General features: G+C 54.5%; 1 protein-coding gene across 1 annotated transcript; it reads left to right on the top strand.

Moving 5' to 3' along the window:
• Window positions 1–48: 48 nt before the first annotated feature.
• LOC103582786 (T-cell differentiation antigen CD6-like) lies at window positions 49–9,499 on the top strand (the record flags this gene model as incomplete). Its single annotated transcript, XM_008564287.1, has 8 exons — window positions 49–532; window positions 631–933; window positions 2,119–2,181; window positions 4,411–4,551; window positions 6,216–6,338; window positions 7,934–8,005; window positions 8,229–8,483; window positions 9,435–9,499. Coding segments are annotated over 8 exons (1,506 nt in total), but the record flags the coding sequence as incomplete, so codon positions are not given.
• Window positions 9,500–17,642: the final 8,143 nt, after the last annotated feature.

The raw sequence follows: 17,642 nt of genomic DNA on the forward strand, positions 1-17,642 counted from the left end.
CCCCGGGCCCCGCCCAGCAGGTGTCTAGTCCCTCCCACCAGCCCGCAGCTCCTCCTGCCCGCGGGCAGCCCCGAGAGGATTCCCAGTCCTGCCCGCCGTGTTTCGGCCCCTCTCACTGGGCCCACAGCCCGGCCCACCACCGTGCTGCCGGGTCGCGATCACCCCTCCCGGCCCCGCCCAGCCCCGTGCCCCGCCATCCACAAACCCTTCCCACCCCCAGAGAACCGCGCGCTGCGCCTGGTGGACGGTGGCGGCCCCTGCGCCGGCCGCGTGGAGATGCTGGAGCGCGGCCAGTGGGGGTCCGTGTGCGATGACACGTGGGACCTGGAGGACGCCCACGTCGTGTGCCGGCAACTGAGCTGCGGCTGGGCAGTCCAGGCCCTGCCCGGCTTGCACTTCGCGCCCGGCCGAGGGCCCATCCACCGGGACCAGGTGAACTGCTCCGGGACCGAGGCCTACCTGTGGGACTGCCCGGGGCTGCCGGGAGACCACTACTGCGGCCACAAGGAGGACGCGGGCGTGGTGTGCTCAGGTCAGTGCGCGGCCTCGTGGAGGGAGTTCTGGGCTGGCGGGCATTTCCCCCGCCCCCAGGATCCTGACCTGACCCTGCCCCGTGCGCCTCCCCCGCAGAGCACCAGTCCTGGCGCCTGACCGGGGGCGCGGACCCCTGCGAAGGACAGGTGGAGGTGTACTTCCGAGGGCTATGGAGCACCGTCTGTGACAGCGAGTGGTACCCGCCGGAGGCCGACGTGCTCTGCCGGGCCTTGGGCTGTGGGACCGTGGTCGAACGACCCAAGGGTCTGCCCCACTCGCTGTCGGGCAGGATGTACTACTCCTGCACCGGAGCGGAGCCCACACTTGCCAACTGCTCCTGGCGGTTCAACAACTCCAACCTCTGCAGCCAGTCGCTGGCAGCCAGGGTCCTCTGCTCAGGTATCCCTAACACCTGTCCCCCCCTCCACACACACACACAGTTTGGACCAAGAGTTCCACCTGAGTCCAAATCCTAAGAGCTTGCAGCCCAAGGACCACAGCTTGGACTAGATCAGCAATGGCAAATACTGGCATAAGAGGGACCATTGCCCTTACCGAGCCCAGGCAGACATCACTAATCAGTCAGGGCGTTCTTTTCTACAGAGGCTTGACTCAGCCCCAGCATCATGAATCAAATGTTTATAAAGACATTAATACGTGCTAAGCAATGGTCCCTCCCCCTTGACTGGAATTGGCTCAAGAGTTTAAAACAATTTGTGATCCCAGGACTGGTGATCACCATAAAAATAATATTAGGAGACACTAATAATAATGTCCTTGACAGCATCTGGAACCCTAATCATGTGCCAGGCAGTGCCAAGCACTCCGTAGCTCTAATTCCAGCTAAGCCTCATTTTCACTCTATGAGTTGGGTTCTACCATATTTCACCAAATCTAAGATGGCATTGATTATGTCATGCCATTATTATTTTATGTACCATAAAGTAAAACAAAGGCTGTCAAAACAAACTCTTGATATGCCATCAAGTATAATGATTGAGGCCGTCATCCCGATTTCAGAGGCATTTAAGTGTGAAAAGTGTTAGACCTGAAGAAACATGGTATTAGCATTCTTACCGAGTTCAGACATCTGGTTACAAATTCTGGCTCTGAGGCTAGGGCAGTCCCTTAACCTCCTAGGGCTTCAGTTTCATAAATATGTGGATGCTGATACTAGGCACTTCACACAGTAGCTGGGAAATCAGATAATATCTACAAGGGGTTTGTAAGCTCCATTCCATGGTAAGCATACCTGTCAAGTGGGAATGCTGATTATAATAATGAAGATAATGTCAGTTCCCCATTGCCTGAGACCATAAGAACAAATTAAAGACTGAATGGAAAAGGGATTTGTTGTCTGTAGCAGATTATACAGAAAGAAGGGATAATTCATCTGTTAGCCGCTTTTTCTAACCAAAGAGCCTTCCCAGCGTTTAATCTTTGAGCTCCTGCTTATTGCAGGAGGGTGGAAAAGGCCCCAGTTCCAGGTCACTTGTCTGTCCCGTACAGTCTCTAGCACAATGCCTGGCACACAGTAGGTGCCCAGTAATATGTGTTGAGTGATCGGGTGGTGCTTTCTGATAGGTTCCCGGAGTCTGCACAATCTGTCCACCGAAGTCCCTGCAAGTGTCCAGTCGGTCACTCTAGGTGAGTGTTGCTGGCTGTGTGGTGTCAAAGAAGTTTGGGTGTGCACGGACGTGTGTGTGTGCGTCTTTGGGGGGTGGGAGGGACTGATGGTTTGTTCCCCAATCCCCCATCTGCAGCCAATGGACTTGCCTCCTGGGGCTCCCTGGGTACTTTGAGCTCCTGCTACCTCCCCTCCCTGCCAAGTCAGCCCGCAGCTCACTGCGTCCTGATCTTTGGTGGACAGGAGTCCACACCCGCCCCCCAACTCTCCTGTGAGCTCCTGTAGGGCAGGAGGATAGAGCTGGAGAGAGAGCCAAAGCTGGTCTGATACCACCTCGAGCAGAGGTGATCTTGGCCCAGCCAGTGGTGGGGATGCCGAGGCCCAGTTGCTGTGTTTATTATGTTCCAGGCGCCAGGCCTAGCACTTTACAGCCATTATTTCCCAGCCCTTTACTCTTCTCAGCAGCCAAATGGGAGAGTTCTTGTTGCAGCCCTTACACTGAGGAAGAAGCTGAGGCTCCGAGGCTGAAGTGACAGCCAGCTCTGTTGGCCTGAATTTGCATCCAAGGCTCTAACTCCAGACCTCTGCTTGATCTGTCCTCCAGCTGTGTGTAGCTTGGCTGGTGACAGGGCAGACTCCTGGGACTCAAATCCCAGCCGTGCCTTTTGCTAGCTGTGTGATGCTGGGCAATTCTTAACCTCTCTGAGCCTCAGATTCCTCAACACAAAATGGAGATGATAATCATAGTACCTTTCTCCTTGAGTTGCGAGGCTCCAGTGAAGTAATTTTTGTAAAGCACTCAGAACAGGGCCTAGTGCCCAGTATGCCTCTCAGGGCATCAGCTATTCTTATGATTATTCAGTCCAGGCAGAGAGCCCCTTGCCACCCCAGGACACCCACAGGGGCAGGCCTAGTTTCCCTTTCCCTGTCCCCTGACTCCCTCTCACCCTTTCTTGGACACACCAGAGGAGGATGGACAGGGGCATGGGGACAGAGTGAAGGGGCACCAAGTCCTGACAGAGGCCATGGCCATGGATGAGGGCACAGAGAGGGAATGAAATGCTGGAGACCATACGCAGGCTGTGGGTGAGCTCCTGCCAGGCCCATGGCACCCCTCATGCACTCTTCTTGAGGTCAGGGTGGGGAGCCACGCCACCCCAGAAGAGCAAAGAGGACCCAGCCTCCGAGGACCACGCCCCAGCCCACGGTCCATCAGCCTATTCATCAGCCCCTTCCCTGGCCATAGCGCCTCTGTATTGGTCACCCCATAGCCCCCACAGCCCAGCCTCTCCCTTGCACCCACATCCTGCTGCTATCCAGCTCCCCATCCTGGCCCGAGCTGCTCCCTTTGCAGATAGAAAGGGGACGGGGGAGAATTAGGACAGGGAAGGGGTCATCTCCCAGGGGAAGCAGACACTGCCCCCAACCAGGGTGCTGGGATGATTTCATCTGCCCTCTCCCTTGCTGCCGTCACTACCCTTCATCCAGCCCTTGTGGTCGGGACACTCCAGGACTCCAGGATTGCTAAGCAGGTGGGAGGCCAAGAGGGAGCTGAAGGCAAGATATCACCAGAACAGGGTCTGCAGAGCTGGAGGCCCGAATCACTGACCACGCTCCTGCCCTCATGGAGGGTGTGTCTGGTAGGAAGGAGGGGTCCAGGCACAGAAAGAAGACCCAGCTCTCTCGATGGTCTGCTCACGGCCAGGGGTGGCTCAGAGTCACCTTCTCTGGGAAACCAGTCCTCCCCCATAGAGAATGAGGTGTCCCTTGTAGGGCCACATGCCCCCAAGGTGCCTGTTCATACCTCCATCACAGCAAGTGTCTCAGCATATTGGATTGGGTCTACTTGTTGACCTCCTCACTAGACAGAACCCCTCAAGGCCTGTGATACTTTCGTCATATTTGTATCCCCAGGACCTAGTGCCCGGCACATGGTGGGCACTCAGTAATTATGTATTGGACAAAGACAAAGTACTGAAGAGCTAAAAGAGAGAGATCCCTGTAGGCTGGTGGTCAGAGGAAAGTTTCAGGTAGTTAATTCATTGAGTCAGTTACTCATTCATTCGACATGCACTAATTGAGCAGCTACTATGTACCAGACACTTAAAAGCAGCTGGGAAAAAGTGAAAAAAGGAAGAAAGGTTAAAAAGGGAAGTAGGTCAGCTGTAGAGAAAACGCAAAGGCAAGAAGGATGAAGAGAAGTCTGCGTCTGTTCCTCTTTCTCCCTAAATTGGGATTCTTGTTTCCAGAATCTTCTGTGACTGTGAAAATGGAAGACAAGGAATCTTGGGAGCTAATGCTCCTCATCCTCTGCATCATTCTGGGAATTCTCCTCCTTGCCTCACTCATCTCCATAGTCTTCATCCTCTTGAGAGTTAAAGGAAAATATGGTAGGTGCCAAGTTCTGGGAGTCATGGGAAAGGTGCAGGGACAGGAAGAAAGAGGCCTGGGGTGCGGCCATCCCAGGGGGATGTGAGCCTCGGGGGAACCCCAGCAGGAATGGCGTGATCCAGCAATGGCCACCCAGCCCTGGCCCTGGGGAGCGCCTCCTGATGGAAAGGATTTTCCCAGCATGCCCAGCAGTGTGGGTCCCATGGGAAGACCAGACCCTGTGTGCGTGTGTGTGTGTGTGCGTGTGTGTGTGTGTGTGTGTGTGTGTGTGTGTGTGTTGGGGGAGTGAGCAAGGATGAGAGTGAGCAGTAGGACGAGAACAGAACCAGGTAGATGGGGAGAGAGGGCAAAAAAATGACACGTAGGGGCCGGCCCGGTGGCGCACTCGGTAGAGTGCGGCGCTTGGGAGCGCGGAGGCGCTCCTGCCGAGGGTTCGGATCCCATGTAGAGGCCGGTCCGCTCACTGGTTGAGCGCGGTGCGGGCGCAACACCGAGGGTTGCCATCCCGTGGCCGGTCACAAAAAAAGACAAAAAGAAAAAAAAAAATGACTCGTAGAATCTCTGCCTCCCCTCCCTCAGCTCTCCCTGCTACAGTGAACCATCAGCACCTACCCACCACCATCCCAGCAGGGATCAATAGCTATCAAGCGGTCCCCATCACTATCCCCAAAGAAGAAGGTAGGATGTCACCCATCCTGGGTGTGGGAGGGCTGGGGAGGACAGGAAGGATGTACCTTCTGGAGGGTCAGTACTCCTTAGGTCAAAGCAGTGCCCCTGCTGGAGATGAGAGCTGGGCCAGCCCATTCACGGACCTTGAGGGACAGGTGACCTTCCAGTTCAGCCATCCTAGGCTTGCAAGTTCTGGACAAATACAGGCTGAGGGCATTTTTGAATCTTGTTCCTTGGAGGAAAGCTCTGTTTTGCTAATTGGCTAGTAGGTTTGTGATATTGTCACCTCTTTAAATGGCCTGCCCAATCAGCCGCCCTGCAGAGTCCCATAAAGATTCTCCTGGAACAAAGTTTTATTTCACATTTTCTGAGTAAATAAAAAAATTGGATCAGTCATCTATCCTTTCACCACATTGCATTATGAATGTATTTAATCACCTTTATTGGAAAGAGTTCAATGACATGAAAACCAATACAAAATGTAGCCAAATAGTATATTCTTTGCACACAGTATCCACATATTTGAAAAGAGAATATAAATATACCATCTAGTGCAAGGCTAAGCACGGAGCAGTCGCTCACCGAATAGTATAACCTAGAGAGTTAGAGCCAGACTGCCTGATTCTCTGGGCAAGGTGAGAACCTCCCTGTGCCTCAGTTTCCTCCGCTGTAAATGGAGATAATAATGTACCTGCTGCACAGACTTCCGAGAGTTAAGTGAGATAGTATTTGTAAGTGTTAGAATGGTGCCGGCACATAGTGAGTGCCGTGTTAAGTGTTTGCTAAACTAAAAAATGCTGTTCAGTTCCCCATATTTGAAATGGGTGGGAGGAGCTTGGAAAACCCAGGCTGGGCAGTCCTGTACAAGATGGGCCACCTGGTACTCTCCCTGCCACTCTGTCTCCTGTCCCTGCCATCCACGCTCTCTGCCACCTCTCCCTATGCCTTTCTTGCCCACCACCTTGCCATGCCCCCCACTCTCTTCTCTCCCTAGTTCCCAAGCTGCCCATCCAGGCCCAGGCCCCACCCCCCAAGGACTCGGACTCCAGCTCGGACTCAGACTATGAGCACTATGACTTCAGCGCCCAGCCTCCTGTGGCCCTGACCACCTTCTACAGTGAGTGCCTGGCCAGGCTCCAAAGGTCCCACCTGCCGAATCAGAGAGAGGGCCTCCCTTCAGTAGGTCCCACCTGGTGACCCCTGTAGGGTGACCCCTGCAGGGCATGGGCAGACCCCCCCTGTAAATGGTCCCACCCACACTGAAGTTTTCAAGGTGCTTTGCAACCCTGGAAACATCTCGATATCTCCAGCCATTTCCACTCTGACCTCCATCTCTCCCATGTTTGGCTCTGGCAGTGTAGGGTCTTAAGATCATAACTAGGCCCTTGATATTCATCTAAAGGTAGCTGTGTCTGTGTAAGACATGAGGGAGTCCAGGCGAGAGACGCAGTTGGGATGGTTTTTTGCACTCTGATACCCCTCTGTGTCCCATCCTGCCCTGCCCGACCCCAGCAGTACCACCCTCTGCCCGACCTCACTGTTATGCCAGCTCGCACCTCTCAGCCAGCTTGTCCAGCTCCTCACTCTGCCTGTGGGGGTGGAAAGAGGAAGACAGCACTTAAGGCAGGGCCCAGGCAATGCTGGGAGATTGGACTAGACCAGAGAATCCCACACCTACTGTGGGATCCCTTAGGAGCTTGTCAAAAGTTCCTGAGCCCCAATCCTACTACCTAAGTTAGAATGAGAGTTTGTCTGTGTGTGACAGAGACCCCCAAGTGACAGTGCCTGAGAACCTGGCAGGGCCCAGGCTCCTTCTTTCTGGCTGCTGTGCAGTCCCTAAGATGTTGTTCTCATCCACACGGTCCAGAATGGCTCACCACCATGTCCACATTTCAGGCAGCAGGAAAGGCAAAGACAGGATGCTGGAGATGCCCACGTCGTTGCTTCACATTCACGGTCCAGGACATTAGCCTACTAGCTGCAAGAGAAGCAGGGGAGGCAGCCCGTACCCTGGGCAGCTAGATAAAGGCCAAGGGGCTCCTACAACAGGAGAATGCACAATCAGGGAACAGCTAGCCCTCCCTGCCCCACCTGCTGACTCAGGGCTTCTGGGTGGGCTGTGGATGATTCCACCTCTGTTGGAACATGGACAGGTGTTTGGGAGCCACAGGGATGAATTGTCCTCAGAACCTGAGATTCTGAGCCTAGGCATGTAAGATGAAAGACTGAGAGTCTGAAATCCTCTAACTAAGACTACAAGTCAGTGGTACCAGGCTCAAAAGAGCTGACCCCAAGAGCCCAGACACTCAAATTCTCAAGACTATGAATCTCCGTCTCTCTGATTCTGAAACTTGAAGGCTTCTGCTCCAGGAAGGTTCCTCAAAGGAGCAAACATTGGCCCTCTTCCTGCCCAGAGCTGCCAACGCATGAGGTGGAGGGCAGGGCACGGGGCACTAGAGTTTCTGGCCAGCAGCAGCTGTCCCCTTGCTGGTTTCAGGTGCCCTAGATAGAAGTTAGCGGTCTGCCTGGATTAGGACGTTAGCCTGGGATCTGATGAGAAAAGCTAAGCCCCTCTCTACCTCTAGGGCTGTCCTCTGCCCTGTGCAGCCACGGGGCACTCTCCCAAGCCCAGAGAACACCAGCCCCTCCTGCAGGCTCCCAGAATGAGGAGGTTGAGCCTTCACGCCTCCCCATTGCCACCTCTGTTTGCAGATTCCCAGCGGCACCGGGTCACGGATGAGGAGGTCCAGCAGAGCAGGTTCCAGATGCCGCCCTTGGAGGAAGGTGAGTTGGGCTAGGAAGGAACATGGAAGGGTGATTAGGGTGACAGCCCTGCCTCCAGACTCGGTAGCTCAGCTCACCTTGAGTGGTACCAGCAGCAACCTCCCTCATCAGGTCTTTCCGGACTTTAACAATTCCTGCAGGCAATACGTACTTTCTTGAGTCTGATTTAAAGTCCTCTCACTGCATGGCTTCTGTCCTCACCACTCTCCCTTTCCTGTCCCAGGACTTGAAGAGCTGCATACCTCCCACGTGCCAGCTGCCATCCCCGGACACTGCGTTGCAGAGCCCCTCCCCCTAGGCCCTCAGCACCACCCAAGGAGCAGCAGTGGGTCCAGCACATCTTCCGGGGAGGATTACTGCAATAGCCCCCACAGCAAGCCCCCTCCATGGAACCCCCCTGGGTTTTCTTCAGAGAGGAGGCCATTCCTGGAACAGCCCCTGAACCTGGAGCTGGCTGGCTCCCGGACAACCTTTCCAGGTAAGCTGCACATCCCCAACCCCCAACCCTGTAACGAACTTGGCTGGAGGAAGTGTAAGGCTGGGAATCCTTAGCAAGGCTGAGTTCAAGATTCCAGTCCCAGCTTCACAGCCACTCGCTGTGTGACCTTGGACAAGTCTCTTTCCCTCTCTGGACCTTCATTTCCTCATTTGTCAAGCTAGAGACTTGACTCTCTTGAGTTGTGGGGCTCTGGTGGGTCATGCACTGGCTGTCTCCTGGCAGAGGGTGACTGGCTCTGGGGGTTTCCAGCAGGGTCCTCAGCTGATGACAGCTCCAGCACCTCGTCCGGAGAGTGGTACCAGAACTTCCAGCCACCACCCCAGCCCCCTTCAGTGGAGCAGTTTGGGTGTCCAGGTGCCAGTGGCAGGGGAGGGGACCTTGGGAGGCGGGACAGAGAGGAACTCAGGATTGGATGAGTTGGGGGAGCTATGGATCTGTTGGATACATTAGCCAAAGGGGAAAAAGGAGAAAGGAAAGGGAAAAGAAAAGAGGGGAAAGTTCTTTGTTGTTTTATTGGTTTTAATTTTTAAACAAAACAAGGAGATGAGGAAGTGAGGAAAATGGATGTGGATGGGCTGGAGAAAGACTCAGAGTCCTAGAGGAAGTGAGCTGCCCGTCAGTGGAGGCATTCAAGCAGAAGCAGCTGGCTGGCCCCTTGGGGAGGCTGTGGTAGCAGAGAGTCTCCCAGCGCTCAGTCATCTGTCATAGCCACTGTGCCAGCGTGAGTTTACAGCCCGGATACAGACAAGGCTCTGCCCTCACGGCTGACATTCGAGCCTGGGAGACGGCAGTGACCAAGATGATAAGATGGTCTCATGCAGCATCATGGGGGAAGGGAGACGTGGACCCAGACCTGCTCAGCCTGTCCCATGGGACAGCAGCAGGGGCAATGGCTGGGCCTCCCGCTGACCTAGCCTTCCGGCCCCACAGGGTCCCACAGTCCCCAGCCCGACTCCACCGACAATGATGACTATGATGACATCGGAGCAGCCTAGACTGTCCAGCCGAGGCTCCTGGGTGGCTCCCTCGCACTGGCCTCCCCTGCCCCACCCAACCCTCCCAGTTCATCCCCCATGGGGCTGAGAGACCCCCCTGGAGAGATGGAAGGAAACCCCATCCCCTGTACTCTCAGCCCCTGCTGGCACAGCCCTGCCCCGGCCCCAAACAGAGCCCCAGGATGGAGGATGCTGCCTCCCAGAGGTGTGAGCTCTGTCTCAAGGTCAACAGCAGTGTCTGGGCCACCTCTAGCAGCTGTGTGGAGGGGCCAGACTGGATGGCTCCTGAGGTCCCTTGCAACCCTCAGGGGTCTGGTGCTTTGATTCCCTGAGTCTCAGACAGCTCAGGGCCCAGAGCTACTGAGAGGGGCAGAAAAGGGACCCTGGCCCAGTGCTGCCAAGGAGGCCCCATGTGCCAGCGGCTGTTGTCACTCTGATAGGTGGGTGCTGGGGGTGGGGCAGCACACCAGCTGGCCCAGGCCTTTGCTTGGGGTGGCAACTACACCTGGGCAGGGAATACAGCCTTCCTGGGTACAGCAGCTGACCACAAGCAGGATGACTGTGCCACCGACCAAGGGGCTGGGGCCTGAGGCCAGTCCTGCCTCAAGAGATCCTCAGACCCCACCAGGGGCACAGACCTTCCTGCAGTGACTACCCTTATTCTGAGCTTCCTCGACAGCTGATCCTTATTCTCAGCTTTCTAAAGTTTACAAAAATGGTCCCAGCCCAGACCCCAAAATCATGGGCACAGTTTTTATGGGGGCAGGAGTACAGAGATGTCTGCCAGGAAGGGGCTCAGAGGCTGCCCTAAATCCTGAGTCCCCAATTGTCTCCTTGGATCAACCAGGGTGCTGCCAGGATGAACGAATGATTATGTGACATTGCACCAGAGCTGCAAACGTGTCCAGGCAGCCTCAGAGAGAGGCCCGGGGCTCAGGCCAGACTCTGGTGTCCTGCTCTGAGCATCCTGAGATTAAACTGAATTGCTCAATGAAACCAGGACATAAAGTCTTTGAACTCTTATAGAACTCAGGCTGTGGGCGTGTGTGCATGTGTGTGGTGTGCGGTGGAGTCGAGTCCCTCAGCAGCAGAGGAGGGAAGGCGTGAGCTCAAGTCCTTTATTTGGAAGTGGTTCCTGGAAGCTCTGGTAAGAAAACAAGGACAAGAGACCGGGAAAGAAGGAAGACAATACAGAGTGTGCTCACAAACAGGTTGCCGTTGTGGGCAACTGGGGCTCAGTCCTGCTGGGGCCCATGGGAGACACACCTTAGAATAGTCCTACCAAGGGGCAAGGGAGCTGGATAGTGATCCACCACCCTCTGCCTGTCATGGGTGGAGGGACACTAACCCGCTGTCCCACCACTATGGAGCGGAGCACACTCCCGTGCCCAGAGAGCCACAGGTCAGAGTCAGAGGCGCATCCCGTGAGAAGTTGTCTTCCGTGGGAATGGTCCAGGAGGAGCACCAACAGCACCCGCTACGTACAGCATGTGTGTGTGTGTATGTGTGCATGTGCACGTGTGTGCAAGTAGTGTGCATGTGTGTGCGTGCACATGTGTGTGTGTGCACATGTATGCGTGTGTGTGCATGTATGTAGGGCAGGGGCAATGGTGGGGGCAGCTCTGTCCACTGAGGTGGAAGTGTTTGGGTGACCTGGAAAACCGGCTGTGGCTCAGCACCATGAAAAATGCTGGGGACATGGACAAGAAGACACAGGCCTGCCCTCCTGGGGGAGATGGACTCAGAGATAGAGGCCTTGAGCATTCAGCAACCACTGCCCTCCCCTGTCTGCTCCACAACAGCCTGGCTGGGCGGGCAGGGGACGCTGCGCTGAATGAATTCCAACTTGAGTCCCCAAAAGCTCCTGAGGCAGGACAAGGCGAGGGCATTTCATGTTACAGCTGCCTGGCAAAGGGATTGTGCCCAGCCCAGGAGGAGTTGGAGATGGGGCTGGCAGATACAGAGGACACAGTGGAGCGGATTCACAGAGGACTCTGGGCTCCATCCCTCACTCACTCAGAGGGAGTAATTTTAGCCCCGCAGCAAATGGCCAGTGCCCAGCTCTGTCCACAGGGTGAGGGCTGGGGTCATCTCTCCTCCAAGCCCTCCTGGGAGAGGGGTGGGGGGTGGGGGAACAGAAGATGCTGGGCTGTGGATACCCATCCCTGTGGGGCTGGGTGGGTCCTATCTTCCCCCCTCACCTGTCTCAGGTGGAGAGGAGGCGCTCCCCAGGGCAAACGTCACAGGATGTGGTTGCCGCTGGGATGGGCCCCCTCCTCGGGCTCTCTGAACTTCCCCAGAGCCACGGGGGATTCCTAGAGGAGGAGCCACTGCTGGGGTGGGTGGAGCAGACTCAGTGGGGGCGGGGAGGTGTTGCAAAAGCCTTTTTTTTTTCAGACCTAGTGGGTTCAACACCAGTCTCCACCCTGTCCTGGCTGTGTGGCCTCAGGCAAGTCCCTCAACATCTCTGAGCCTGTTTGCTGTAAGTCTGTCTGTAGAGTGTGCACAGCAGGAGTAGTTAGGCAACTCATAGGCAGTGGTGAGGGATAGAGGCTTGGCAATAAATGCTTCCTCTCATTAGTACGTTAATTAATACAGGCGAGAGATCTCCTTAAAACGCTCAGCAGTTCACAGAGTCTTAGTGCGTTGGTGCTGGGGGCACGGGAGGACATGAAGAACATGCTGTCCCACTCTCATTTCACAGATGAGGACACTGAAGCCTGGGCTGGGAAAGGGCTGGTCTAAGGTCACTCACTGGGAGATCACAATTTGGCCCCAGCCACCCCACCCCCGCCCCTGCTCAGACAGGGAGATGGGGACAACTTCTGAGTCCTCCCTCATTTCTCCAGCCTCACCAGAGCTGTCCCCCTCACCCCAGCTCCTCCACCCCTCAGTCCAGGAGAAATTCGGAAACTCTGAGGCACATATCCCCTACCCATTCTCAGCCCCTGGGCAACCTGGGGGCACAGTGTCACACATGGCAGAAGGACTGATATCCAGAGGGAGACCACGGGCCTGGGGGGGAGGATGGGGGCTGTTCACATAGAGGTCTTTTCCCCCATCTCTATGCCTCCCAGGGATTCAGGCCTGTTCCTCACCGAGCCCACACCTGCCAGGCCCCAAGCTGGGACCGAGAAGGCCAAGATAAGTGCCATCCAGGCTTTGACCTGCAAGAGTGCTAGCCCGGCAGGGAAGCCACAAGCATAAGCAGTGGCTTGCCCTCCACTCTCAGGAGACCTCGAGTTATAATATGCCTCAAGGATCTGGGAGAGGAAACACAAAGATGTTCGATGGCCGTGGTAGCTGAATCCTAATTTCAGCAACGTTGGCACGGGGAAGGGGCTATATCCGAGACCAGAGGCCCCGCAGCAACTTCACGCTCTGCAAGCCCAGTGAGAGGACAATGCACAGGGGACTTATGGGGCTCAGGAGAGCCCCTGACCCAGCTGGGGGGAGGCCATCCAGGAAGGCTTCCTGGGGAGGCGACGCCTGATCTGGGTGGTAAAGGGTGAGTAGGAGTTAGCCATGGAAGTGGAGAGTGCAGGGAGTTTCCAGTTAAAGAAATGGCAGGTGCAAAGACAGAGCAAGAAACTGCAGAGCTCTCGAGGGAAAGGGTGGTCCCGCCTGATAAGAGAGGAGGCTGGGGACAGTCAATTCTCACCCCAATCCTATTGTGTGGGTGAGAAAATTGAAGGCCAAAGAAGTTAAGTAAAATGCCCAAGGTCACGCAGCTAAAAAATGACAGTGCCACAGATCGTCTAGCTTCAGAGTCTGAGCGTTAACCATGTCACTTTCAGTAGAAACCCTTTCCTGTCCCTGTGCCATCAAAGCCACATTGCTGGGCATAGCCAGAGCTCCAGCTGGGATCTGTAGATACCAACTGGTCTGGGCGTCAATGGCACAGGCACCCAATGTGCTCTGGGATGCTGGGCTCAGGGACACAGAATCTTTCACTGCCTGGGCAGCAGTATAGAGCCAGGCTCTGTGCTGGGCTCTGGGGGCACAGAGAGGAATGAAACCTGGCCCTTATTCTCGGGGAGGTTACAGACTCTGGGGGAGACAGACGGAGACCCGTGACCACAGTCCATCACCATGGGTTGGTGGTGGTGATGATGGTGCTGGGTAGCATTTACCGTGTGCCGGGCAGATGTTATTTCATATAATCCTCCTAAGGGCACTCCAAGAAGCTATTCTCCTCCCTAATTCTTAAATGAGAAAACTGAGGCCCAAAAAGGTCAAGGAGCCAGAAGCCACACAGCTGGCACGTAGCACAGCTTTTCTGGCCAGCTCCAAGGCCCCAGCGTAAACCCCCCGCACTGCACAGGGAGCGCACGTTGTGGGCATGTTTAACCCACACAAACTTCAGGGCATCTGCTCGCAGAGAAAAAGAAAGAAAAAGAGCAACTGAGCCCACTGTTCCCCTCAGTGAACAAACACCCGAGAGGAGAGAACCAGGGGCTGGGGACCCTCTGTGCCCTCAGATCGTGAGAACTGTTCACCATGTGGGCATCTTGCCACACTGGATGGGATTTTAGTTATTAAAGATTCATCTTTTATATGTGGTGGGCCTGAAACACACACCCACCACTTCGTCTGGTTGATGTAACACTGCAGGGAAAACATCTGGGTTGGAGCCAGTGCAGGACAGACTCGAGTACACGGGCCTTCCTTGGGAGCATTCTTTTTCCTTCCCCCGTCTCTCTGTCCCTTCCTTCCTTCCCCTCTCTCTCATTCTTTCCTTTCTTTCTTACTTTCTTTTAAATGGGAAATGCTTTTATGTGGTTCAAAACTCCAACAACATAAATTTATACTATTTAAATCTTCAAGGGTTCAAATCCCTGCACCAGCCAGCCACCAAAAAATAACAACAAAATAAATTCTTGTCATATACACTTTCATCTACAATATCCCTTCCCTCCCCCGACTCCAACCCAGCAGAGCACTATTGTTTCTCTGATGCAAACACAAGCAAATACGCACATGTCTTGCTGCACCCCCGCCATACAGAAATGGTGTTCTATCCACATTCTTAGGCTCCATGCTTCTTTTCACTTCTTAAGTAACCCGGAGAACTGTTTTAAGGAATTCTCAAGAGGAAAGTTACCAAGCACATAGCCTCCTCCCCATGTGGGCCTCCACCACATTGCTACAGAGGCTGTGCAGACAGAGGGGAAGAAGCCATTTACTTTGTCAGGGTTTAGTGGGGAACACATGACAAAGGAGGGGACAATTGGGCAGGCCATTGAAGGATGTGTAGGAGTTTGCTGGGTGGAGGAGAGAGTGAAGGGTGCTCTCAGTGGCTACATGTGCAAGTGTGGTGCACGTTGCCTGAAGCCTGGGGGACGGGGGTGTACGTATGGGGAAGACCACTGGGGAGCATCTCAGAGGGTCTTGTGTAACTTGCCGAGGGGTTTGGTCATTGTCCTAGAGGCTCTGGGAAACCATGAGTAGTTTCTAAGGTAGGGAAGTGGTCTGATGAAACAGATGCTCTAGAAAGATCACTGCTGTGACGTGGAGGTGGGTTTGAGGGGCTGGATCCTGGAGGGAGGGAGGCCAGTCGGGAGGTGGCCACAGAGCATGGGTGGCCAGGACTGGGGTGTGGAGAAGAGGAGAGGGATTGGAGAAGGATTCCAGGATTTGGAGAAGACATGGGAGGTGATTTTCCAACACAGCTGCCTCCAGCCACGATGATAATATGATGACAGTGACATTAATAACGATAAGCTCCAGTCCTGAGTACTTAACTATGTATCAGGCACTGTTCTGAGCATGTGACAGGGACAGACTCATTAATTCAGAGTTTTTCCCAGAGCAGTCAGCGCATCACGGTGCAGCTGGGCCCTGGCTGCTACTCTGCACGGCCTCCTGAGGGTGGTAAGGTCCACACTGAAGGCTCCTTTCTGAAAGCCCAACTGGAGCCACATCCCATTCTTCAGGCCCCACAGTTAATTTGCATCCTCCAGATGTCTGGAAGATTCCAAGGGGATGAGGCCACGGGAGGTTCTGGCAGTCTCATCCCTCCAGGGGCCACTCAACAAAGCCACTCCAGGGAGCACAGGCTCGGGCTTCCCTTCCCTGCTGGGGCATCGCTTACTGGCACAAACCTTCTCCACTGGAAACCTCACCTCCGAGGTACACCTGCCAAGCCACTCTCAGCTCCCACCCCTCCCTATCGCTCTATCTGCGGTTTCCACTTCCACCCCTCATGAAGAACCTCTTGACAGTTCTGGAGATGGGCAGAGGTGGCTGGAGCCCCACGTGGCCACTGGGCATGGGCCCCCATTGGCCACGGCCCCAGGTTCCCGTCCTGGCTTCATGAAGATGGGCTGGAGTCTCCTAAGCAGGGAGGAGCAGGGGAGACCCATCAAGGAAGGGATGAGTTCAAAGCAGCCTCAGTGGAAAGTTCATCTTAGTTTGATGGGGTGCTGGCACCTGACATGAAGACAGGCTCAGCCCTCACCAGCATCATCGAGGAAGGACCGAAATAGCAACAGAGGAAGACAATGAAGAGGGAGATAATGGGCGGGGGGAATAACAAGACCAAAAGGAAACTGGATCCCGCCACCTCATTTCTCACAGTGATGATGGTCTCTTTTCTGAACCAGCCTTGAGCTACTCCTGCTGTGCGTCTGCTCTGGGAGAAGGGGCCTGCTAGCCCTGGGGTCACCACTTCTGGGCTTCAGGAACCCCAGGAATGTTGGGGTTCAGAGAAGCAAGTTCTGTCCTGGACACTTTTCCATCCCAATGCCTGTGACTGCCCAGGTTGGGAGCTTCCTGAGGGCAGGGATGCTGTCCTCTCTCAGTGCCAGGTCACCATAACAGAACTCACCCTGAGGGTGCCCATTAAACTTTCATGAAATGAATGTTCTGGAACTCATGGCCACAGGACAGGACTTCAAATATCATCAAATCACATTGTGAGAAAGCGACGCTGTTTTGAACTCTGTGCCAGTCCTTCTCATGACTGCAAAGAGAACGGCTCGGGCTGGCGTGAGGACGTCTGCAATGCCTCTCTCACCCTTGCCCACCTCCACGTACAACCAAGGGCAGGCAGGTCCTAGGCTCGGACTTCAGTGGACAGGGTACCCAATGAGAGCAACAGCATTGCTTTATTTGAGAATTATCTTCAATGGATAGCAAGTAACCCTGGTTTCCACTTGTGACAGCAACGGAAAGTTTCCTTTGAATTTGTTTTAAATTTTAATAGTTTCAAACACAGAGAAAAGTTGCAAACATAATACAAAGAATTCCTAGATACCCTTCATCTAGATTCCCTTAGTGTTAATATTCTCTCTCCCCTGACCCCTACCCACCTACCTACCTACCCACCTACACACACACACACACACACGCACACACTCACACACAAACACTCACACAGACTCACACACTCACACACACACTCTCACACACACTCACACACACATTCACACACATACACTCACACACACACGCACACACTCACACACTCACACTCACACACAAACACTCACAGACTCACACACACTCACACACACACTCACACACTCACACACACACTCTCACACACACTCACACACACTCACACACTCACACACACCCACACTCACACACACTCACACACTCACACACACACTCTCACACACACTCTCACACACACTCACACACACACTCACACACACTCACACCCACACTCACACACAAACACTCACACAGACTCACACACACACTCACACGCACACACTCACACACACCCACACTCACACACACACTCACACACTCACACACACACTCACACACACACTCACACACACTCACACACTCACACACACACTCACATGCTCACACACACACACTCACACACACACTCACACACTCACACACACACTCACACACTCACACATTCACTCACCCACACTCACACACACTCACACCCACACTCACACAAACACTCACACAGACACACACACTCACACTCACACACACACACTCACACACATTCACACACACTCACACACTCACACACTCACTCACACACACTCACACACACTCACTCACACACACACTCACACACTCACTCACACACACACTCACACACACACTCTCACACACACGCACACTCTCACACACTCACACACACTCTCACACACTCACACACACTCAC

This window comes from Galeopterus variegatus, unplaced genomic scaffold, assembly GCF_000696425.1.
Source record: "Galeopterus variegatus unplaced genomic scaffold, G_variegatus-3.0.2 Scaffold17894, whole genome shotgun sequence".
Taxonomy (NCBI): domain Eukaryota; kingdom Metazoa; phylum Chordata; class Mammalia; order Dermoptera; family Cynocephalidae; genus Galeopterus; species Galeopterus variegatus.